This window comes from Argopecten irradians, chromosome 5 (assembly GCF_041381155.1).
Source record: "Argopecten irradians isolate NY chromosome 5, Ai_NY, whole genome shotgun sequence".
In the NCBI taxonomy this organism is placed as follows: domain Eukaryota; kingdom Metazoa; phylum Mollusca; class Bivalvia; order Pectinida; family Pectinidae; genus Argopecten; species Argopecten irradians.
Window position 1 is genome coordinate 3,355,001 of NC_091138.1, and position 26,228 is coordinate 3,381,228.

The window sequence follows — 26,228 nt, forward strand, 5'->3', positions numbered from 1 at the left end:
AATACGATATGCTTTATCCGTCAATACGATCACGTGAATTTGTTCCATATCTGACAGAACTTTTTCTAACTTGACCCAGAACTTGAACCTTCCGGTGAATGAAACGTCATTCAGTCCCGCTAAAACGTGACGTCACATTCATCGAAATGACGTCATTTTTACGATATCGAAAATCTCGTATGGCGGTGTCGTCTTTTTCTTGGCTCATGACAAAGGTATGTATTGTTAAGTAATTCTTTAATGGGTATTGGTTGTTATTTGAGTATTTTCATTTCCTTTCAGTGATATATCACCCTGAATAGAATTACGGTTACTGTTTGTGAATGCGCTTATTTATTTCCCACGGCAGTAAAAAGGAGTACACTCTCATTCGGTTAATGAATGAATCTTTACCTCCGCATCAAAGAAGCGTCTCGCTTCGAGCGAAACAAAGTAAGGAACTGTCAATTTGCTTTCGTTTTGAAAGCCATAATGGTTGCAGAATAAACAGAATACACGGTTAGTATCTTACAATACAAGTTTTATTTTGGTGCTCGACACAGAAAGCCGAGATGACTCGGCAAAGCCTCGTCATCTCGGCTTTCCTAAGTCTCGCACCAAAATAAACCTTGTATTGTAAGATACTAACCGTGTATTCTCTATTTATCACGTAATCCGCCTGATATCCATTGATTTTGCCGGTGTTATATTTTTGCGTATGTCACTAGTGTAATATGACCTGGAGCGATTTTCATTGGCTGGAAATTCATTGTGACGGCAGACAGAAACATTAAAATGACGTCAGGAAAAATTGACGTGACGTCAGGATTACGATGACGGTGGGGCAAAATGGCGGCCTCTACTGGATTTTCGAAACACATTTTGACGTGGAACTATTTGTTAAGTAGGTGTTTGTAGTTATATGATAAAAAGTATTTAAATTTGTGTTTATTTCATATGAGATTTTATGAAACTCGTCTCGAAGTTTTAATTTTTGCGCGCCTTAATAAAAACTTTTTAGACTCGTTTCATAAAACCTCATATGAAATGAACACTTATGTAAGATCCTAACCGTTATATGTATGGTTTATTAGCGGTAGCTGCGCCGTATATTCCAATATTACGTTTAAAAGTGATTTTCCTAACTTTTGTAATGCTTTCCTTTCAATAACAGGATTTTATTGATCAAATTGGACGTGCGTGATATTTTTTAAATATTTTTCATTCAAGCAGCTGTTGCTCGACCTTATCAACGTGTTTCCGTATGCATCAAACATTCCATGGCGAATAAATTAGAATAAATCAGAAGGGAAAGAAACATCAAATTACCTTAAATCTATAATATTAATATATGTATGGACTCTCTTGTATCGGGCAGGTAAATACTCGGAATGTTATATCGGTGATCGGGTTTCATGGTGATTCTTTCCTAAATAGATATATTTTCTGTAAACTATTAAGATGAAAACATCAGCACACAACAAAACGTCTTTAAAAAGAAAGAACAGAAAATGGTAGGAATTAAAAACTAGAATTCGTTATTGGACGCACTTTGACGGGCTTTTTACCAAAAATGAATTCCCGTCAAGGTCATAAATAATAACAAACTCGGTAACCCTTTATCACAACATACTAAAATAATATACAGGTCAAATTTCATAGAAAAGAAGTAGTTTAACGATTTTGCCCCTGTGACATTGACTACAGGTCAAAGTCAATCATATTAACAGACTTGGTAGCCATTTATGTTAGCATGCTAAAGACCTAATAGTTATTAGGTATCTGATAAAAACAGAAGGGACATGGAAAATTAGATAATCTGATAAAAACAGAAGGGACATGGAAAATAAGATAATACGCTAGAAACATTTGTATGTCCTATCTAAACATATACCAGTTTGATATTTGCTTATATTTTGTCTCTAAATAGTAAAATTAATGAAAGCAATCTTCACATCTTTTCGACGACAGATTTTTTTCTATGACTTACCTCCCTTGAGTTCCGATGAGTTGTGACGTCATCTGAGACAATCAACAACCGGAAGCCGGTGTGCCGATCGCGGAACTGTCAACATGCATGTGTATTTTAGCCACAGGTCTTAGAACTTACGGAAATACACACGGAGAAAAATATGTTATATTTCGACTTATTGGGTAGCGTGATTTATCCCCTACATAATGACACATTATTGACGTCATAACCTATAAAATGACGTCACTATATGTTAATGATGATGTCATTAATGTCGAGTACATATATCATGTGGAGTATCATGTGAGGGGTTAAATATAAGGTCATTTTTCACGAATGAATAAGTATTACTTTCCTATTCAGTCCACCCTGGAGTAATACGACTGTGCATGTATGTAATTTATAGTTTACACATAAAATTAACCGGGGAGTTTTGATATACATAATGGTAATTTTATGTGCAAAATAAGATCGTAGTGAAAATGGACAATTATTGCGGCCCACCTCTTTAGACCTACGTTTTGATGAAAAAAATCATCCGTTACAAGCATACGGAGACATAAAAAATACACTCAGATTATTTATCTGTTGTGTCTTTTTGCCCCCCATTTTCGTCGACTGAAATGTTCTGCGCATTTAAAAGAAAAAAGGGTCCTCCTAAACAGTTTTCATACTTCACTTTAGGGATTCTACTGCATGAAGTTCAAAAATCTTAGCAAGACAATTAATTCATTATTAAACTTCTTTGTACTTTGAGTTAAACAACAATGTGCCGATGGCGTGAAGCCGGTATGTTCAGATCGAGCAGGGTTGCATAATGATATGACGACATTAACAATATTATCATTATTTAAATGCAGGTAATTTATTTAAAATCGCAAAAACTACAATGTTAAAAACGCTCTAAAATTATCAAAATACATCGTAAAACTCATCACAGCCACTGTAAATAGTAATATTTTTCCTTCTCGGGGGAGACCTTCGGACCCCCAAGCGCCTTCGCCGCTCGTAAAATCATTAAAATACATCGTGAAACTCATATCTCAGCCATTCTGAATCGTAATATGTTTTCCAGGGGGTTTTCCCCCCGAACCCTCAAAACACCACAATGCTCGCCAATTTGGCCAATTTGCGTACTCATTTATTATCTGTTATATTCTACATAGTACATTTGCGTACACTTGTATATGTAGAATACAAATTTTACCGATTTTTTTTAACTAGACCCCTAAATCGTCTCATAGTATTCAATAGGCTATCTGGTGTGTCCATATTGATATAAACTAAATAATTCTCAAATCACTGTGGACTGTTCGTATACTTTTAAAATTTACTTAATGGTCGACAGGTTTGTTATTTCCAAAACTGCGCACGCTTAGATAATATATAATAAAGCGGTCTTGTGAATGATTTGTGTTTTATAAGAAATATGTTGTTTCATGGCCCTGTGTTATATTAAACATGCATATCTTGTCCATGAGTACATGTCATGCATATTTGGTCATTGTATCTAGTAGCTGTGTTTTGTCCCGCCTTTTTTATCGGTCGTGCGTGTAGTGTTACTTTTGTACATGTTATTCTATTTTCGTACACGGAAAGCACCGAAATTTTGTCGAATAAATCCGTAAAACTCATTACAGAACTTTAAAAAATAAATAAGCCTAACCCTTTCTGTGCGGTGTTCTGAAGGATTAAGTTCCAAATAGGAAATAGAGGTGTATAGTACATATATAAGGCGGGATAGGGGCACGTTTGTCGCGGTATGATAGGATTTTAGAAAGGGTATGAAAGGTGGCGGGGTCTACTTTATATGCATTATATGTATGTACATGTAGCATGTAGTGTCATTGATGTTTTGGTCCATTTTCTTGCAAACTTATATTTCTTATTGTTGATATAAACTTTAAAGTCTATGTTTAGAGTTTTAATTTACAGACAAAAGTCAAGCGTAACTTCCTCGAACCTGAGTTGACACACCCGTAGCCTACACGATGTCAAATGACTTTTGACCTAAAGAGTATAACGATTTTATAGCCCAGAATAAATATGACGATTAGAATGAGTAAACGATCGTTTTAAATATATTAGGGTATGTTATAAATTGTATATTATATATACGGATACATGCCCACTTATCAATATAGCAATTACACGTAGCGCGACTGTTTTAAATATATCTATAATCGCCAATACCGCAACATTGCCCCATGTGAATTTCCCGGCTCTTGTCACATCTGTTTGTCTCAGATGACGTCACGAATCTACGGCCACCTGGTGATATCAGGGGCGATAAGCGATGCGATCGTTCTAGACAAGGGTCGTTGTGGACTTCGTTTCAAGCACATTTTATGGAAATTACGTCAAATACAACTTGTATTTTTTGTTGGAAACCATAAAGTGCACCACAATAAACAAACATCAACACAAAAATAGCATATTTAAAATCTGTTTTTATCACCTTTAAGATCATAAGAATGGAGGTCAAGGTCACCCTATCATACTTAGTAGGCATTTATGTCAGCATGTTACGTGCTTAATATCAGGTCTCTATGCCTTCTAGAAATTCACAAGAAGTCATTTGAAGATTGTAGGATTTTTGTCCTATGTGACCTTGAATATATGTCAAGGCCAATTATATTAACAAGCTCAATAGACTTTTATGTTAGCATGTTACAAGCATAATATTAGGTCTCTAGGCCTATCGGAACTTCACAAGAAGTGTGGCCTCTGTGACCTTGAATATAGGTAAAGGTCAATCATATACCAAACATGGTAGGCATTTATGTCAGTATGCTACAAGCCTAATATTAGGTCTATATGCATTCTAGAACTTCACAAGAAGTCATTTGAAGATTTTAAGATTCCATATGACCTTGAATGACGGTCAAGGTCATTCATATAAACAAACTTGGTAGACATTTATGTCTGCATGATGCGGGCCTAATATTAGGTCTCTAAGCCTTCTAGAACTTCACAATAATTCATTTGAAGATTTCAATTTTTTATCCCTGTGACATTGAATATAGGTCAAGGTCAATTATATTAACTGACTTAATAGTCATTTACGTCAGAATGCTACAGGCCTAACATCAGGTCTCTAGGCCTTTTATAAATTCACAAGAAGTTATTTGAAGATATTAGGATTTTTGGCCCATGTGACCTTGAGTGAAAGTCAAGGTCATTCATATTAACAAACTTGATAGCCAATTATGTCAGCATACTATGGACCTAATATTAGGTCTCAAGGCCTACTAGAACTTCACAGGAAGTCATTTGAATAAGTTAGGGGGTTTTTGCCCGTGTAACCTTGAGTGAAAGTCAATGTCATTCACATTAACAAACTTGATAACCATTTCTGCCAGCATGCTACGGACCTAATATTACGTCTCTAGGCTTTCTAGAACTTCACAAGAAGTCATTAGTAGTTTTCATGTTTTTTTTGCCACTGTGACCTTGAATATATGTCAAAGGTTATTCATATTACAAACAAGGTAGCCATTTATGTCAGCATGGAATATGACTAATATTAGGTCACTAGGTCTATTAGAACGGCACAAGAAGTCATTTTAAGCTTTCAAAATTGTTGGTCCCTGTGACATTCAATATAGGTCAAGGTCAATTATATTAACATACTTTATAGTCATTTCTGTTAGCATGCTACAGGCCTAATATTAGGTGTCTAGGCTTTCTAGAACTTCACAAGAAGTTATTTGAAGATTTTAGGATTTTCGTCCCATGTGATCTTGAATGAAGGTTAGGTTAATCATATCAACAAACTTGGTAGCCATTTATATCAGTACGCTACAGGCCTAATATAAGGCCGCTAGAATCAACAAACTTGGTAGCCATTTATATCAACATGCTACAGGCCTAATATAAGGCCGCTAGCTCTTCTAGAACTTGAAAAGAAGATTTTTTAATGATTTTTTTCGAAAAATTACACTTTTGAACTTTGTCCCATTTTTCCAAACGGAAGGTGACGTTTTACAGAAAAGTGTTACGTGGGTTATTTGCTCCATTTTTTTATTCTACATAACATATCAAAAACAAAAAGAAATTTGTCAAACCAAAAAACGAGATATAGGCATAAGTTTGAAATCAGAAGAGAGGTCATAGCGGCTATATTGGATTTTTGACCAACATAAAAATGCTGCTGTCACGATTTGCTGTCACACCTCATGCCCTACGCTATGGTGACACGTTCATTGGCATATCTCTTACTATAAAAAATGAAAAATATAGAACAAAAATAATAGGTAAAGGGATGAAAAGCCTTAAATTATTGTGTCAGCTTTAAGAGCAAACTTGTATACAATTCAGTATATATAGCGTTGCATACTTCATGGAGAACTATATGTTATTGTGCACTGAGAAGACCCGTTCATATATAATACACATACCCACTGTCTAACACATCGGAGACATGTTTAGATATAATAATACACACAACCACTGTCTAACACATCGGAGACATGTTTAGATATAATAATACACACAACCACTGTCTAACACATCGGAGACATTTTTAGATATATAATACTCACACCCACTGTCTAACACATCGGAGACATGTTTAGATATACTTAGGATTAACACACTTCCCACTCCACTGATATAGGGCTACATGATCCGTCATGCAGCTCAACTCATATACCCTTACAGACATATTTGGACTCTTCTCGATCAGAGACTTGCACAGCCTATGGTGAAAGTTAGGGGTTAAGCGATAAGTATCGGAGTCGCAGAGGTCTTCAGTTAGCGGGTAAGGTAACTTTAGCTTTATTTACACACTGTTTGTAATACAAATCAATGAACGTCTCCTTGCACAGGTAAGATTGTATTCTATTTTCGATTTCTAATACATATGCATCTAAAGGATTAAGGCAATTAATGTGGTCGGAGTCCGACTGAGTATACTCCCTCCTCACATCTGACGAACCAAGTAATTAATTTACTGAATACGAAATCAACAGGTAACACAATCGGAACACCTCACCCGCTTCTGTAAACTTAGTCTAGTTTCGTCGAAAATGACAAGGTGTTCCGATAGCAGGTAACATTGCGAACTTCCACTTCATGATGACGTCATCATAATGGCGGCAATGGAGAAAAGTGACCAAAATCGAAAAAACAACTTTGATTTTTTGAGAAAATTATATCCCAAATGAAAAAAAGAAATCCATTGCCCAAACTTCCAAAGTTTACAAAGAATACGGGACATGATGTCATCCAGATAACGGCCGTATTGGATTTTAGCCAAAACGAATTTAACTAACATAACTTTAATTATGGTTTGTGGATCAAATGTGACAAGTGGCGTACCATATTGACTAGAAAGTTTTTATTATGTAACGAATGGACAATAAAGAATTCATCTTTATATGAAAATTCAAAATAAATCATTAAGCATAGATCGAACGTCTTTCAGTTGGCATTCATAACCAGGACAGAAGCAAATTCCACGAAGCGCTGTAGAGCCTCATGTTGAATTTGCTTGAATTTTTTTTAAAAAATGGTAAAAATCATACTCTTCATAGACTACATTGTACCATACACTTAAAGGGTGGAAAGCTCACCGAGACAAAACTTCTAACCCACCTAGCTTTAGCGGCTAAAAAATCACATTTCTAGCAAATCTTCACCAAAGTGATTACTACTATTGGAAATATCGATAATTTTCCTTTCAAATTCATCACACACAACTATATACAAGGTGCCGTCACTGAAATAAATGTCTTTTACATCATTATTTGTTCAGAAAAACAGAATATTGGAATATCGTAGCAATAGGCCACTGTGACCCTCGTTTGTAATCAAGTCAACAAGAGTTGCTCTGCTTCGTGCATTATTAACTGGCAGGCGAAATGATACCACATACTGAACCTGTTAATTACATAACTTACAAGTGAAGGGACTTTAGACAAAACTAGTCATGTCATCGTTGGAAAATAACACACTCTGTCCGCCAATGTTCAGAGAAGGACACTCATTTTCTCTGTCAAGAGTCTGCACTACAACACCTGGACAGCATACTGACCAAGCATACTGATGAACAAACAGCTGGTACAAGGTGTCCCATAAATTATGTTTCTAGAGGGTGATGCCACCTAATTTTATTCAATGATAGAATACAGAAATATTTGTATGTGTATACACCATACAAACTTGTGAAACGGTAATTTGAATAAAAAACAAAACACGTCAGCTAGAACACATGAGCTGACAACTGTCCTCTGTTGTGAAAATCGTTTGTATTTGTCTGGGTGTGTAAAGTTAATGACATAAATGAAATTCGGAGTACCAGGGAAAAACCATCGCCCTATGGTAAGTACCCGACAATTACATCACGTTGAATTCGAACTAAACATGGGGTGGAGAGCAAACGGTAGAAGCATAAGGCTTTTTATCACAATTGAAACATCTTTTTGGAACAAAGCCCTGCAGGTAGGGCGTTAAAATTGTACCTGCTGCCCCTATTGCATGATCGTAAAAGGCGACTAAATTTAGGATCTTATCTTTTCTCTTCTTCCTAACCGATTTTATGTTTCCTAATACCTCCCTTGGCACCGTCTCACTTTTGGCCTTGAGTTGAGCGTTTGCCCCTGTGAAAAGGCTCTGGGTTCTGTCCCCTGGCCGAGACATACCAAAGTTTATAAAAGTGGTAGTTTCTGCTCCTGGTTAGCGCTCAGCATACGGGGAGAGGGATTACTGGTTTGCCGTTGTCAGTATAATGTGACCGGGTGGGGTGTGTTGCTTGGTGTCTTCGGCGGCATGCTTCAGTGATATAGCACTATAAAAAGGGCAACAGTTCCACTATACAAGAAGACACAACATAAATATACCGCAGTCTCCCACAACACGCACCTCGCACAGCATACACACAACACACCGCATACATGGGAGGCCGTCCTTACATGACCATAGCTGTTAATAGAACGTTAATTAATTAAACAAACAAACAAATTTGTGGAACAGTGACGTTCTACGGATTTATCAACAGCTTTACTATATATTTCTTTCGGGTTCGGGTACAGGAAGTTCTCGGTACAAAGACGGGCATAGAAAATCTCATTCGCTCTGTTGTTTAGATATCATCTCAGAATTCATGCCATCCTCGATACTCCAGGGCTTCCGATCACTTACGATCTCTACACCCCTGGACTATCTCATAGTGAAATTGAAGGCAGCTCAGCGGAAAACATTTGACCAATCACAGGCTAGCAAATCTTTCATTTGAAGACTACAGAGAGAGCGACGCCTAACATCAAAGCCACAGAGTCAACCACAGTGTACCGTTATACGGCTCTTTGATGTACATCAAATGACTAAGTTACCTGTTCTATTCTGTTGCCTCCAGTTTTACTATGAGATAGTCCAGGGGTGTAGAGATCGTAAGTGATTGGAACCCCTGGAATATCGAGGATGAATTCATGCCTGCTTTGACCTTTATAGCAATCCTTACCTGGTATCTATTTGTTTCTGCTATAAGAGTTCCATACTCGGTGTAACGTCTTGTTAAACTCGCCTGTCATAGGAAGGTTGAACTGTTGGTGTACTTCCTTTGTGGACTACGTCACTATGACGTCAGTGTTTTTCCGCGGTGATTCTGGGGGAATACCTGAAATATTATGTACATCTATGTAAGGCAAAATTGTTTACCCAACAATAGGATGATACTGTACAGTACCAATCTCCACGGTATTTCATATATAAACCTTCTGTAATGTAGAACTATCTTCCAGTATTTATAACGTCTGCTAACTTGTCCTTTTTAATTTGATTAAAATCATCTGGTCATGGCTTGTTCGTTACTGTATTTGTCCGTTAAGATATAGTGCTTAGTAAACGAAGCCATGGACAGATACTTTTAATCAGATTGACATTTTCATTCCAACCAACAATTGACATTTGATGTTTTTATAACAACATTTAAGATGCTCCGCCGCCGACAGAGCATAAATGATATCGTGTGGACATATGCACACAAAATAATAATGTAAAATAATTTATTTTGCCTTTGGTGCATTAGCAATCAGTACTTCATTCCATATAAGAATTAATGCCACGGAATTTTTTCGGGATGTAATTAATTATTTTTAATATTTTTAACTTGAAGTAAAAATTAGAATCTTCTCCAGTTTTTTATAGTGAAAAAAAAATCCATTTGTCAGCGGTGGAGCATCTTTAATTATCTTTAGAGACATGTAATATTGTAATGTTGCTGTCAATTCATGTTTTACAACTTTTACACCGTTTTAAAATCTAGTTCCTTATGATAAATAGTTTGACTTTACAGAACATTAAAGATGGAATTGGTTAAAATCGTCGATGAATTTGGCAATAAAATGCATTACAAGCGTTACCAGGGACGAACTTACCATCCCGACTTCTTGGGTAATGTTGGTGACCACCTTACCGAGATAGCAGCTTACCAGGGCCAACCCGGGGATGTTCTCCTGTGTACATTTCCCAAGTCCGGTAAGAATAAACTCTTTTTTAACTTCAATCTCACATCAGTTAACTGACGCAGAATTAGGACTTGGATTAGGGCTAAAGTATATTTAACTATTAACAGTTCATAAGGAGGGAAACAAATGATATCGGGACGGAGCAGTCACTCATATACAAGCTAGTAAATTAATAATATGAGATTCAACTTATTAATATTACATTGCTATACAGTTTTATGCAAATAGTACATAAGAAATAAACATAGATGCTCTGGAAGTGACTTGAGATTCATAGAGTACGTCGTCCACTGGAGAGCACAGGTGTGCCGTCTGACTTATGAGAGTTACTTCCCTTCGTCTACCTCAGTCAGTACTGATTACAATTCAATTCAACTGTATTGCTTCCCTACATCCATACAAAAGGGATCGATAGCAAAACATACATGCACATAACACACAGCAGATCAAAACAACAACTTAAACGTTTATCAAGCCAGCTTTCCTCAGTTCAAATGACTTTTTAAGAAACAGTGAAATTATTTTTTCGCTGGGCTCTATTTTCGTGAAAGACAAAATTTTACAATTTCGTTGGGGTTCACATTCGTGGGGAGGTGTATACACAGTGTTTTATATGTTCTTTGCTTCAGGTCAAAAATCAGAAATCACGAAAATTAAACCCCCCAAAAAAATATAATATTTCACAGTAGTTTTATTTGATGATTGTGTTTCCGCCTGATAATATTTCCAGTAAAATCTACTCTGACTTGAAACAAGGAAAAATGATATTTGAACAAAGAAAAAATTATATTTGACTAAAAAAAAGATATTTGACAAAAGAAAAAGAAATATTTGCATTAAGTAAAAAATTGACTATTAAATGAACAAAAATTTATTTGAATAAAGTTAAAATGATATCTGACTTAAGAAAAAGGTTATTTGACGACAGAAAAACTATATTTGACTAAAGACAAAAAAGATATATGAATAAAGAAAAAAAATATATTTGACTAAAAAAGACATTTGAATAAAGAAAAAAATGTTTTTGACTAGAGGCAAAGAGGATAACACAAACAGTGAAATGAAGCAAATGTTTTCGTCAGATTTCTGTACAACGTTTATATCGACAGGGACTCACTGGGTATTTAACATGGTCCAGATGATCAGAGCTAATAACTATGACTACAGTGGGACACCAGTCGTGATGGAATTCCAGCCAATCAGCGAGGTGGAAAGTCTGACGTCACCAAGAATGTATCTGACGCACTTAGGATACCATTCTATCCCTATGGCTGCAAGACAAGGCAACATCAAAATTATTCAAGTTCTGCGAAATCCAAAGGACACCGCGGTCTCATATTACGAATTTTTCAACAGTATGAAGAATGTGGCGTATGAAGGCACGTTTGATTGCTTCCTGAAATATTTCATCAGCAATGAATGTAAGATTACTATATTACCTTGGTAACAAGTAAAAACATTTACTTCTTTTGGCTGTCAATGTAAGATTACTATATTACCTTGGTAACAAGTAAAAACATTTACTTCTTTTGGCTGTCAATGTAAGATTGCTATATTACCTTGGTAAAAAGTAAAGACATTTACTTCTTTCGGCTGCCAATGTAAGATTACTATGTTACCTTGGTAACAAGTAAAGACATTTACTTCTTTTGGCTGCCAATGTAAGATTGCTATGTTACCTTGGTAACAAGTAAAAACATTTACTTCTTTTGGCTGTCAATGTAAGATTGCTATATTACCTTGGTAACAAGTAAAAACATTTACTTCTATAGACCAGCAATGTAAGATTCTATATATCAAAGTTACTTTCCATCGCTTCAACCTAAAACCAAGGGAAGTAACTCTGGTAGATCAATGAACGCTATAAAACATTATAGAACGTTGAATCGTATTCAGATAAAACTTTATCCTCCCCAGTCGTTGCCGTCGGAAGTTCTATGTTTACGTACATGAAGGAATGGGAAGAAGCGAAGAAGGACAACAAAAAATTAAACGTTCTGTATCTCCGGTATGAGGACCTGAAAAAGGTTGGTTAAATTTATCATCAATCCTTAATGAAGTCGATTCAATAACTTCACAATTCGAGAAAAGTCCTACAGTATATATTTTATTTTATATATTGATTTTTATACAGATTTATTTTCATCCAGCTAAATGAATCTAGCCCGAACATAGCTATTTACTTATGATCATAGGAAAAGTGTCATTGAATGACATACTCGTGGAGTTAATTTGCTCGAAGATAACTCGGGGCGAGCTGTTTACTTTTGTTGTTAAATGAAATATTGAAATTTCAGGTTCATGATATTTGGGGTCAAACGCAAAAATTCTATTATTTGCACAAATAATATATAAAATAAAAAAATAGTTATTTATATATATTTAGTGGAAGCACCGTTTGGTGAATTTCACTAAAATGAATTATGTAGATCACAATGACCTTGTTCATTTTTTTCTTAATATTTTCATTATATATTAGATAAATTAAAATGTTTTTATTATGAAAATCAAAATTCTCAATTTGAGACTTTTATTATATTAAAGATTGTTTTATCGCACGGAGCGAGGGTAAAAAATGGGTCATCTAGAATGACAGACATTGAAGTTTGAACTTAAAATTGTCTAGGTTTTTGGATGTTTGGGCAAATTTGTACCCTTCTTTGATATATTAATATATTTTGATATTTTATGTTTTCTTTTAAAACATACCCAAAACATTATTAGATACTTTAACATATTTCAGAATCTTTCCGAAAATATTTTGAAAATAACGAAATTTCTAAACCTGGATCGCACGGAGGACTTCCTCCGAGGAGTGGAAGAGAATGTTCTATTTGAACGACTCAAGGAAAAACACGATTCCAACCTTGGAGAAACGGAAAGATGGAAAAATAACGCTGAGGGCGGGCGATTACCTGTATATAGAAAAGGTAGGTACAAGGTACAAAATTATCAAAACTGTATTACAAAACCTGCCTTAACGACCACCTCTGTATAATGACCACCTGCTTAATAAAACCAAAGTGTTAGGGTTCCAAATATTTTTTTAAAAAGTACTCAATGACGTCTAAATGAAATGAAGACGTCACACAATCGTCTATGTAGGAGAGAAATGTTTAATTCTGATGTTTGGTAATACCCGTATACGATCTTCTGTAGTTTGTCTTACTCTGGCTTTTACCAGTTTTACGACCATTCTGCGATTATTATCACTTACATTTTTTCCAAAACAAATCATTACAGAAAAAGTCTGGTGTTGAGCAACCTTCCTTAACATAATGTTTCCTATTGGGAATGTTAATTAAGTTATTCTATAAGAATAAGGAATCATCCTTATATTGGGCCCTGTTATGTTAAGATACATTTATTAGGGTACGGAATGGTCGTGATATTGGGCCCTGTTAAGTTAAGATACTTTTTTTAGGGTAAGTAATGGTCGTGATATTGGGCCCTGTTAAGTTAAGATACTTTTTTAGGGTAAGGAATGGTCGTGATATTGGGCCGTGTTAAGTTAAGATACTTTTATTAGGGTACGGAATGGTCGTGATATTGGGCCGTGTTATGTTAAGATACTTTTATTAGGGTACGGAATGGTCGTGATATTGGGCCCTGTTAAGGTAAGATACTTTTATTAGGGTACGGAATGATCGTGATATTGGGCCCTGTTAAGTTAAGATACTTTTATTAGGGTACGGAATGGTCGTGATATTGGGCCCTGTTATGTTAAGATACTTTTATTAGGGTACGGAATGGTCGTGATATTGGGCCCTGTTAAGTTAAGATACTTTTATTAGGGTACGGAATGGTCGTGATATTGGGCCCTGTTATGTTAAGATACTTTTATTAGGGTACGGAATGGTCGTGATATTGGGCCCTGTTAAGTTAAGATACTTTTATTAGGGTACGGAATGGTCGTGACTTTATTGGGTCGTGATATGGGCCCTGTTAAGTTAAGATACTTTTATTAGGGTACGGAATGGTCGTGATATTGGGCCTGTTAAGTTAAGATACTTTTATTAGGGTACGGAATGATCGTGATATTGGGCCCTGTTATGTTAAGATACTTTTATTAGGGTACGGAATGGTCGTGATATTGGGCCCTGTTAGTTAAGATACTTTTATTAGGTACGGAATGGTCGTGATATTGGGCCCTGTTAAGTTAAGATACTTTTATTAGGGTACGGAATGGTCGTGATATTGGGCCCTGTTAAGTTAAGATACTTTTATTAGGGTACGGAATGGTCGTGATATTGGGCCCTGTTATGTTAAGATACTTTTATTAGGGTACGGAATGGTCGTGATATTGGGCCCTGTTATGTTAAGATACTTTTATTAGGGTACGGAATGGTCGTGATATTGGGCCCTGTTAAGTTAAGATACTTTTATTAGGGTACGGAATGGTCGTGATATTGGGCCCTGTTAAGTTAAGATACTTTTATTAGGGTACGGAATGATCGTGATATTGGGCCGTGTTATGTTAAGATACTTTTATTAGGGTACGGAATGATCGTGATATTGGGCCGTGTTAAGTTAAGATACTTTTATTAGGGTACGGAATGATCGTGATATTGGGCCCTGTTATGTTAAGATACTTTTATTAGGGTACGGAATGGTCGTGATATTGGGCCCTGTTAAGTTAAGATACTTTTATTAGGGTACGGAATGGTCGTGATATTGGGCCCTGTTAAGTTAAGATACTTTTATTAGGGTACGGAATGGTCGTGATATTGGGCCCTGTTAAGTTAAGATACTTTTATTAGGGTACGGAATGGTCGTGATATTGGGCCCTGTTAAGTTAAGATACTTTTATTAGGGTACGGAATGGTCGTGATATTGGGCCTGTTATGTTAAGATACTTTTATTAGGGTACGGAATGTCGTGATATTGGGCCCTGTTAAGTTAAGATACTTTTATTAGGGTACGGAATGGTCGTGATATTGGGCCCTGTTATGTTAAGATACTTTTATTAGGGTACGGAATGGTCGTGATATTGGGCCCTGTTAAGTTAAGATACTTTTATTAGGGTACGGAATGGTCGTGATATTGGGCCCTGTTATGTTAAGATACTTTTATTAGGGTACGGAATGGTCGTGATATTGGGCCCTGTTAAGTTAAGATACTTTTATTAGGGTACGGAATGGTCGTGATATTGGGCCCTGTTATGTTAAGATACTTTTATTAGGGTACGGAATGGTCGTGATATTGGGCCCTGTTAAGTTAAGATACTTTTATTAGGGTACGGAATGGTCGTGATATTGGGCCCTGTTAAGTTAAGATACTTTTATTAGGGTACGGAATGGTCGTGATATTGGGCCCTGTTAAGTTAAGATACTTTTATTAGGGTACGGAATGGTCGTGATATTGGGCCCTGTTAAGTTAAGATACTTTTATTAGGGTACGGAATGGTCGTGATATTGGGCCCTGTTAAGTTAAGATACTTTTATTAGGGTACGGAATGGTCGTGATATTGGGCCCTGTTATGTTAAGATACTTTTATTAGGGTACGGAATGGTCGTGATATTGGGCCCTGTTAAGTTAAGATACTTTTATTAGGGTACGGAATGGTCGTGATATTGGGCCCTGTTAAGTTAAGATACTTTTATTAGGGTACGGAATGGTCGTGATATTGGGCCCTGTTAAGTTAAGATACTTTTATTAGGGTACGGAATGGTCGTGATATTGGGCCCTGTTATGTTAAGATACTTTTATTAGGGTAAGGAATGGTCGTGATATTGGGCCGTGTTAAGTTAAGATACTTTTATTAGGGTACGGAATGGTCGTGATATTGGGCCCTGTTAAGTTAAGATACTTTTATTAGGGTACGGAATGGTCGTGATATTGGGCCCTGTTAAGTTAAGATACTTTTATTAGGGTACGGAATGGTCGTGATATTGGGCCCTGTTAAGTTAAGATACTTTTATTAGGGTACGGAATGGTCGTGATATTGGGCCCTGTTAAGTTAAGATACTTTTATTAGGGTACGGAATGGTCGTGATATTGGGCCCTGTTAAGTTAAGATACTTTTATTAGGGTACGGAATGGTCGTGATATTGGGCCCTGTTAAGTTAAGATACTTTTATTAGGGTACGGAATGGTCGTGATATTGGGCCCTGTTAAGTTAAGATACTTTTATTAGGGTACGGAATGGTCGTGATATTGGGCCGTGTTATGTTAAGATACTTTTATTAGGGTACGGAATGGTCGTGATATTGGGCCCTGTTATGTTAAGATACTTTTATTAGGGTACGGAATGGTCGTGATATTGGGCCCTGTTAAGTTAAGATACTTTTATTAGGGTACGGAATGGTCGTGATATTGGGCCCTGTTAAGTTAAGATACTTTTATTAGGGTACGGAATGGTCGTGATATTGGGCCCTGTTAAGTTAAGATACTTTTATTAGGGTAAGGAATGGTCGTGATATTGGGCCCTGTTAAGTTAAGATACTTTTATTAGGGTACGGAATGATCGTGATATTGGGCCGTGTTATGTTAAGATACTTTTATTAGGGTACGGAATGGTCGTGATATTGGGCCCTGTTAAGTTAAGATACTTTTATTAGGGTACGGAATGGTCGTGATATTGGGCCCTGTTAAGTTAAGATACTTTTATTAGGGTACGGAATGGTCGTGATATTGGGCCCTGTTAAGTTAAGATACTTTTATTAGGGTACGGAATGGTCGTGATATTGGGCCCTGTTGGGCCCTGTTATGTTAAGATACTTTTATTAGGGTACGGAATGGTCGTGATATTGGGCCCTGTTAAGTTAAGATACTTTTATTAGGGTACGGAATGGTCGTGTGATATTGGGCCTGTTAGTTAGATACTTTATTGTTATTAGTTAGTAGATACTTTTATTAGGGTACGGAATGGTCGTGATATTGGGCCCTGTTAAGTTAAGATACTTTTATTAGGGTACGGAATGGTCGTGATATTGGGCCGTGTTAAGTTAAGATACTTTTATTAGGGTACGGAATGGTCGTGATATTGGGCCCTGTTAAGTTAAGATACTTTTATTAGGGTACGGAATGGTCGTGATATTGGGCCCTGTTATGTTAAGATACTTTTATTAGGGTACGGAATGGTCGTGATATTGGGCCCTGTTAAGTTAAGATACTTTTATTAGGGTACGGAATGGTCGTGATATTGGGCCCTGTTAAGTTAAGATACTTTTATTAGGGTACGGAATGGTCGTGATATTGGGCCCTGTTAAGTTAAGATACTTTTATTAGGGTACGGAATGGTCGTGATATTGGGCCCTGTTAAGTTAAGATACTTTTATTAGGGTACGGAATGGTCGTGATATTGGGCCCTGTTAAGTTAAGATACTTTTATTAGGGTACGGAATGGTCGTGATATTGGGCCCTGTTAAGTTAAGATACTTTTATTAGGGTACGGAATGGTCGTGATATTGGGCCCTGTTAAGTTAAGATACTTTTATTAGGGTACGGAATGGTCGTGATATTGGGCCCTGTTATGTTAAGATACTTTTATTAGGGTACGGAATGGTCGTGATATTGGGCCCTGTTATGTTAAGATACTTTTATTAGGGTACGGAATGGTCGTGATATTGGGCCCTGTTATGTTAAGATACTTTTATTAGGGTACGGAATGGTCGTGATATTGGGCCCTGTTAAGTTAAGATACTTTTATTAGGGTACGGAATGGTCGTGATATTGGGCCCTGTTAAGTTAAGATACTTTTATTAGGGTACGGAATGGTCGTGATATTGGGCCCTGTTAAGTTAAGATACTTTTATTAGGGTACGGAATGGTCGTGATATTGGGCCCTGTTAAGTTAAGATACTTTTATTAGGGTACGGAATGGTCGTGATATTGGGCCCTGTTAAGTTAAGATACTTTTATTAGGGTACGGAATGGTCGTGATATTGGGCCCTGTTAAGTTAAGATACTTTTATTAGGGTAAGTAATGGTCGTGATATTGGGCCCTGTTAAGTTAAGATACTTTTATTAGGGTACGGAATGGTCGTGATATTGGGCCCTGTTAAGTTAAGATACTTTTATTAGGGTACGGAATGGTCGTGATATTGGGCCCTGTTAAGTTAAGATACTTTTATTAGGGTACGGAATGGTCGTGATATTGGGCCCTGTTAAGTTAAGATACTTTTATTAGGGTACGGAATGGTCGTGATATTGGGCCCTGTTAAGTTAAGATACTTTTATTAGGGTACGGAATGGTCGTGATATTGGGCCGTGTTAAGTTAAGATACTTTTATTAGGGTACGGAATGGTCGTGATATTGGGCCCTGTTGTTAAGTTAAGATACTTTATTAGGGTACGGAATGGTCGTGATATTGGGCCCTGTTAAGTTAAGATACTTTTATTAGGGTACGGAATGGTCGTGATATTGGGCCCTGTTAAGTTAAGATACTTTTATTAGGGTACGGAATGGTCGTGATATTGGGCCCTGTTAAGTTAAGATACTTTTATTAGGGTACGGAATGGTCGTGATATTGGGCCCTGTTAAGTTAAGATACTTTTATTAGGGTACGGAATGGTCGTGATATTGGGCCCTGTTAAGTTAAGATACTTTTATTAGGGTACGGAATGGTCGTGATATTGGGCCCTGTTATGTTAAGATACTTTTATTAGGGTACGGAATGGTCGTGATATTGGGCCCTGTTAAGTTAAGATACTTTTATTAGGGTACGGAATGGTCGTGATATTGGGCCCTGTTATGTTAAGATACTTTTATTAGGGTACGGAATGGTCGTGATATTGGGCCCTGTTAAGTTAAGATACTTTTATTAGGGTACGGAATGGTCGTGATATTGGGCCCTGTTATGTTAAGATACTTTTATTAGGGTACGGAATGGTCGTGATATTGGGCCCTGTTAAGTTAAGATACTTTTATTAGGGTACGGAATGGTCGTGATATTGGGCCCTGTTAAGTTAAGATACTTTTATTAGGGTACGGAATGGTCGTGATATTGGGCCCTGTTATGTTAAGATACTTTTATTAGGGTACGTAATGGTCGTGATATTGGGCCCTGTTAAGTTAAGATACTTTTATTAGGGTACGGAATGGTCGTGATATTGGGCCCTGTTAAGTTAAGATACTTTTATTAGGGTACGGAATGGTCGTGATATTGGGCCGTGTTATGTTAAGATACTTTTATTAGGGTACGGAATGGTCGTGATATTGGGCCCTGTTAAGTTAAGATACTTTTATTAGGGTACGGAATGGTCGTGATATTGGGCCCTGTTAAGTTAAGATACTTTTATTAGGGTACGGAATGGTCGTGATATTGGGCCCTGTTAAGTTAAGATACTTTTATTAGGGTACGGAATGGTCGTGATATTGGGCCCTGTTAGTTAAGATACTTTTATTAGGGTACGGAATGGTCGTGATATTGGGCCCTGTTAAGTTAAGATACTTTTATTAGGGTACGGAATGGTCGTGATATTGGGCCCTGTTAAGTTAAGATACTTTTATTAGGGTACGGAATGGTCGTGATATTGGCCCTGTTAAGTTAAGATACTTTTATTAGGGTACGGAATGGTCGTGATATTGGGCCCTGTTATGTTAAGATACTTTTATTAGGGTACGGAATGGTCGTGATATTGGGCCCTGTTAAGTTAAGATACTTTTATTAGGGTACGGAATGGTCGTGATATTGGGCCCTGTTAAGTTAAGATACTTTTATTAGGGTACGGAATGGTCGTGATATATTGGGCCCTGTTATGTTAAGATACTTTTATTAGGGTACGGAATGGTCGTGATATTGGGCCCTGTTATATTAAGATACTTTTATTAGGGTAAGTAATGGTCGTGATATTGGGCCCTGTTACGTTAAGATACTTTTATTAGGGTAAGGAATGGTCGTGATATTGGGCCCTGTTATATTAAGATACTTTTATTAGGGTAAGGAATGGTCGTGATATTGGGCCCTGTTAAGTTAAGATACTTTTATTAGGGTACGGAATGGTCGTGATATTGGGCCCTGTTAAGTTAAGATACTTTTATTAGGGTACGGAATGGTCGTGATATTGGGCCCTGTTACGTTAAGATCCTTTTATTTATTAGGGTACGGAATGGTCGTGATATTGGGCCCTGTTAAGTTAAGATACTTTTATTAGGGTGCGGAATGGTCGTGATATTGGGCCCTGTTAAGGTAATATACTTTTATTAGGGTAAGGAATGGTCGTGATATTGGGCCCTGTTAAGTTAAGATACTTTTATTAGGGTACGTAATGGTCGTGATATTGGGCCCTGTTAAGTTAAGATACTTTTATTAGGGTACGGAATGGTCGTGATATTGGGCCCTGTTAAGTTAAGATACTTTTATTAGGGTACGGAATGGTCGTGATATTGGGCCCTGTTATGTTAAGATACTTTTATTAGGGTAAGGAATGGTCGTGATATTGGGCCCTGTTAAGTTAAGATACTTTTATTAGGGTACGGAATGGTCGTGATATTGGGCCCTGTTAAGTTAAGATACTTTTATTAGGGTACGGAAGTGAATGGTCGTGATATTGGGCCCTGATATTGCCTGTTAAGATACTTTTATTAGGGTAAGGAATGGTCGTGATATTGGGCCCTGTTAAGTTAAGATACTTTTATTAGGGTGCGGAATGGTCGTGATATTGGGCCCTGTTAAGGTAATATACTTTTATTAGGGTAAGGAATGGTCGTGATATTGGGCCCTGTTAAGTTAAGATACTTTTATTAGGGTACGGAATGGTCGTGATATTGGGCCCTGTTAAGTTAAGATACTTTTATTAGGGTACGGAATGGTCGTGATATTGGGCCCTGTTAAGTTAAGATACTTTTATTAGGGTACGGAATGGTCGTGATATTGGGCCCTGTTAAGTTAAGATACTTTTATTAGGGTACGGAATGGTCGTGATATTGGGCCCTGTTAGTTAAGTAAGATACTTTTATTAGGGTAAGTAATGGTCGTGATATTGGGCCCTGTTAAGTTAAGATACTTTTATTAGGGTACGGAATGGTCGTTGATATTGGGCCCTGTTAAGTTAAGATACTTTTATTAGGGTACGGAATGGTCGTGATATTGGGCCCTGTTAAGTTAAAGATACTTTTATTAGGGTACGGAATGGTCGTGATATTGGGCCCTGTTAAGTTAAGATACTTTTATTAGGGTACGGAATGGTCGTGATATTGGGCCCTGTTAAGTTAAGATACTTTTATTAGGGTACGGAATGGTCGTGATATTGGGCCCTGTTAAGTTAAGATACTTTTATTAGGGTACGGAATGATCGTGATATTGGGCCCTGTTATGTTAAGATACTTTTATTAGGGTACGGAATGATCGTGATATTGGGCCCTGTTAAGTTAAGATACTTTTATTAGGGTACGGAATGGTCGTGATATTGGGCCCTGTTATGTTAAGATACTTTTATTAGGGTAAGGAATGGTCGTGATATTGGGCCCTGTTAAGTTAAGATACTTTTATTAGGGTAAGGAATGGTCGTGATATTGGGCCCTGTTAAGTTAAGATACTTTTATTAGGGTACGGAATGGTCGTGATATTGGGCCCTGTTATGTTAAGATACTTTTATTAGGGTACGGAATGGTCGTGATATTGGGCCCTGTTAAGTTAAGATACTTTTATTAGGGTACGGAATGATCGTGATATTGGGCCCTGTTAAGTTAAGATACTTTTATTAGGGTACGGAATGATCGTGATATTGGGCCCTGTTAAGTTAAGATACTTTTATTAGGGTACGGAATGGTCGTGATATTGGGCCCTGTTATGTTAAGATACTTTTATTAGGGTACGGAATGATCGTGATATTGGGCCGTGTTAAGTTAAGATACTTTTATTAGGGTACGGAATGATCGTGATATTGGGCCCTGTTAAGTTAAGATACTTTTATTAGGGTACGGAATGGTCGTGATATTGGGCCCTGTTAAGTTAAGATACTTTTATTAGGGTACGGAATGATCGTGATATTGGGCCCTGTTAAGTTAAGATACTTTTATTATAGGGTACGGAATGGTCGTGATATTGGGCCGTGTTATGTTAAGATACTTTTATTAGGGTACGGAATGGTCGTGATATTGGGCCCTGTTAAGTTAAGATACTTTTATTAGGGTACGGAATGGTCGTGATATTGGGCCGTGTTAAGTTAAGATACTTTTATTAGGGTACGGAATGGTCGTGATATTGGGCCCTGTTAAGTTAAGATACTTTTATTAGGGTACGGAATGGTCGTGATATTGGGCCCTGATATTACACTTTCAACTTATGAAAAGTTAGCAACTGTGTCGTTTATTTCAGAGAAACTCTTTTCGTGTGTTCAATTCATATTTTCCTGCTATTATATTTTCATTGTGTCTTTGATTTCATTTTGTTAAATCGCGTAATTACGTGTATTTTTTATTTGGATACATATTTTCATTTGTCCCTGAGAAAAAGATGTAAGAAATTATACCTGTTTGAGATTTCCGTGTTTCAGACTAAACTAGAATTGGTTGACACTTTGTCAAATATCATATAATGTTGCAACAATGTACTTGTGACAAGTCAATATTTACAATATCGTAAGAAGGATACGAAAAAAGGTGTTTTCCCTCAGGATGAAATTCCCATGTTTCACTCGAAATTAAATAATCCATTTTGTATTACATTTCTTGATAGCTGTTGACAAGATGGTGACATTTTTCTTCTATAGGTAGGATTGGTGATTGGAAGAACAAGTTCACCGTAGCTCAAAATGAAATGTTTGATGCCGTATACAAAGAGAAAATGGAGGAAATGGGATTACCTCTTGATGAATTTGTCTTCGAGTAGTTTTCCAATATTTATGTATTTGTATTTATCATTAAAGTCTCATTCTAGTCGGATTACTGTGAAAGCATTTATTTTCGTTGGGCTCAATTTTCGCGGATTATAAGAATTTACAAATTCGTTGGCATTAAAATGGAGAAGATATTATATGTTACAGTTGAATCTTTGAATACTGTGAGATCACTCGACCAGAACTAAGCTCTGTCTGACATTTAATATGTGATGAATAGAATCTTACACTTGAGCTCATTTCATTAATTTCGTATAAAAATACCATTCGTGGACGGTTTCTTTAGATAATATGAAATTAAAAAATATATAGACAATTTTACGATATTTGATTATTGATGAATTGTGTTTTTATTGTCTCAAAAAAGAAGATGAAATCTAACTCTGTGTAAAAAGACAAACGGTGATATGCCGGTTTCGTCTAACGTACTACGCCTAATGTAAGGAAATAAATATTCTTGTATTCACTGTTTTACCAGCTAATTTGAAATAGACAGCTTAACAGGGTGAAACTTTACGTGATGGCATTTAGAAGAAATGGATTGAATGATGCTTTACACGCACCAATCATTGCCTAATTTCTTACAGTGTGGATGTTTTGTTTGTAGAACGACAAGAACGTTCATTTCTGCTGATTAAGCATAACAACGTATATAAAGACATTTAATTGATTTACTGTGTAATTGAATATTAATTGAGTTACTGTGTAGATGAATATTAGATATTTAATAGATTTACTGTGAAAATGAATATTAGACATTTAATTGGTTTACTTTGTAATTAAATATTAGATATTTAATTGATGCAATAAAACAAGATTTCAAACTATCTCTTATTGACGTATTCTTCTGATGATGAGTACACTTTCCTGTTTGAAGTGTAAAATGTTATCAAAATAGTAAAATTAGCGCTCAATAGCTGGAAAATGATGATGACAGATTTCCGCATTAGATATAACACTCGAACTTCGTGGAAGCAAGGATATGTGCTATTATATTTGGTTTCATATTCCTGAATGAGGACAGCAAGAACGATGTTTTACTTCATATACTGGTAGTGTTTTTATCATAATTAGTGGCAACGTAGAGCTAAAAGACGTAGCATGCATAGCACGTAGGGAACAACAAAAGTTACCTCCCTTATGGTCTAAATTACAAAGACACTTCTACATTTTTTAGGCCTATTGGTTACCTACCAACTAATGACTGGTTTTTATCAGAACATGTCTAAGAGCGTGTCTGTCTACTGGGAGATTAGCGCGGATTACGAGGCGACAAATAGAACACTAGTTTTGTACTCATTTGTGACATACGTGAAACTTTACGTGATGGCGTTTAGAAGAAATGGATTGAATGATGCTTTACACGCACCAATCATTGCCTAATTTCTTACAGTGTGGATGTTTTGTTTGTAGAACGTTCATTTCTGCTGATTAAGCATAACAACATATAATTAATTTTTCTTTGTTTTCATACCAAATCTGGCTTTCTAATTGGCCAAATTTTTTTTGCATACCACTATGAAAAAAAAAAATCCGAGAATGGCGCGAAACCCTGACGTTAACGTGACGTCACAATAGAGACATTGACGTTGCGTATTGATTCGGAAAAAAGAATCCCTTGAAAAACCACTATAATGTTACATTAAAACATACTTCATTTTATCAAATAGAGTATAAAATTAATTATAAGTATTGATGTCACTATTTTTTAATTTTATCGGGTTATGAAAAAAAAATTGTTTGCAAACTTTTGTGAGAATCCGCTACGCGGATTCACACAGTTTGCAAACAATTTTTCTAATTGGTTAAACCATGTTTGTATAAATTGGTCTTGCTGTTTTTTAGTAATAATTGAATGTAGATATTTCATATTAGGTAAACATTTAAACTCAATCTGACCAGTTACATGGAGAGTATACATCAATTTGTACATAAAACAAGACAGTTTGCTTTCATTGGATAAAAGAGTATAATTCAATTTTGCTTGTTACAAGCATTTTCATTGGCTTAAAAATTTACTTTATCAGCCCATAAAGGAAAAAATGGCGTCGCCGTTTATGACGTTGCTTCTGATTGGCTGAGATGACGGCGTAATGATTTCATAGACAAAAGAGTCCCAAAATGAATTTTAAGTATTGAAGAGATTATCTTTATTAAATTGAATTATAAGGATTAATTTGAATATATTTTTTATGTTATGAAGATATAACACAAAAATCTGAGTGTACTCTCATCATAAACCGCTTCGCGGTTTATTTAGAGTACACTCAGATTTTTGTGTTATATCTCCATAACATAAAAAATATATTCAAATTAATCCTTAAATACCAAAATTTTATCATTTTCAGTTTTATATTAACAGTAAGAGGATACCTGCCGGTTTCTCCGTAAATCATAAAATCAGATGTATTTTTTCGTAGACCAAGAATTCTTTTACAGAACTGTAGATGTATTTTTTCCAACATACTTGTATTTTCGTACCCCCACATTTCACACGAATATGATAATATTGGAGTAACCAATGAATCGAATAACTTAAGTTGTATATCAACAGGTAAATTAATATTTCTTATCTTACGGTAAAAAGCAAAAAGTGCTTTATTGGCTTGAATACTCAATTGTTTTTTGGCAGCTGTGAAGCTTCCATTGTAGTTAAATAGTACACCTAAGTATGAGAAAGAATCTTGAATATCTAGTTGCTTTTTGAACACCAAAAATCGGTTTCTTCCTGTAGGTTTTCAATTTGCAAAAATTACAACTTTTGTTTTCTTTGTGTTAACCTCAAGGTTCCATTTTTGACAATATTCTTCAAACATATTTAACATATTTTGTAAACCAGTCGCTGTTTCCGACATTAAAACAGTGTCGTCAGCGTATAGAATAATAAACAGCTTAACATACATCAACATTTTTTTCAATAAAAAACGTTTCTAAGTCGTTCAAATACAGAGCAAACAAAAACGGAGAGCAATTTCCCCTTGTTTCAAACCGATGTTGGAGGTGAACATTTGTGACATTTCATTACC

At 36.2% G+C, this 26,228-nt stretch overlaps 2 protein-coding genes across 6 annotated transcripts in view; one reads left to right on the forward strand and one right to left on the reverse strand.

Moving 5' to 3' along the window:
- The window catches only part of LOC138322662 (galactoside alpha-(1,2)-fucosyltransferase 2-like), a 35,706-nt gene extending 26,160 nt beyond the window's left edge, over window positions 1-9,546 (reverse strand). Inside the window, exon 1 of one of the 2 annotated variants that reach the window (XM_069266671.1) lies at window positions 9,414-9,546. The gene's annotated coding sequence lies outside the window, so the exon portion shown is untranslated. Of the gene's footprint in view, window positions 1-7,854; window positions 7,942-9,413 lie in introns of those variants that run through there. The other variant, XM_069266672.1, reaches the window with a different exon arrangement.
- LOC138322664 (sulfotransferase 1C2-like) lies at window positions 6,556-24,029 on the forward strand. Of its 4 annotated transcripts, none has more exons than XM_069266677.1 (6): window positions 6,556-6,713; window positions 10,248-10,429; window positions 11,529-11,840; window positions 12,337-12,446; window positions 13,163-13,349; window positions 23,077-24,029. In XM_069266677.1, exons 2-6 carry the CDS (start codon window positions 10,258-10,260, stop codon window positions 23,193-23,195), a joined length of 900 nt encoding a protein of 299 aa, XP_069122778.1. In that variant the 5' UTR covers window positions 6,556-6,713; window positions 10,248-10,257; the 3' UTR covers window positions 23,196-24,029. The 4 variants fall into 4 exon arrangements, with proteins under 4 accessions (XP_069122778.1, XP_069122781.1, XP_069122777.1 ...); XM_069266680.1 differs by having other exon boundaries at window positions 6,565-6,718; XM_069266676.1 differs by lacking the exon at window positions 6,556-6,713 and adding an exon at window positions 6,720-6,780.
- The last annotated feature ends 2,199 nt before the right edge of the window (window positions 24,030-26,228 follow it).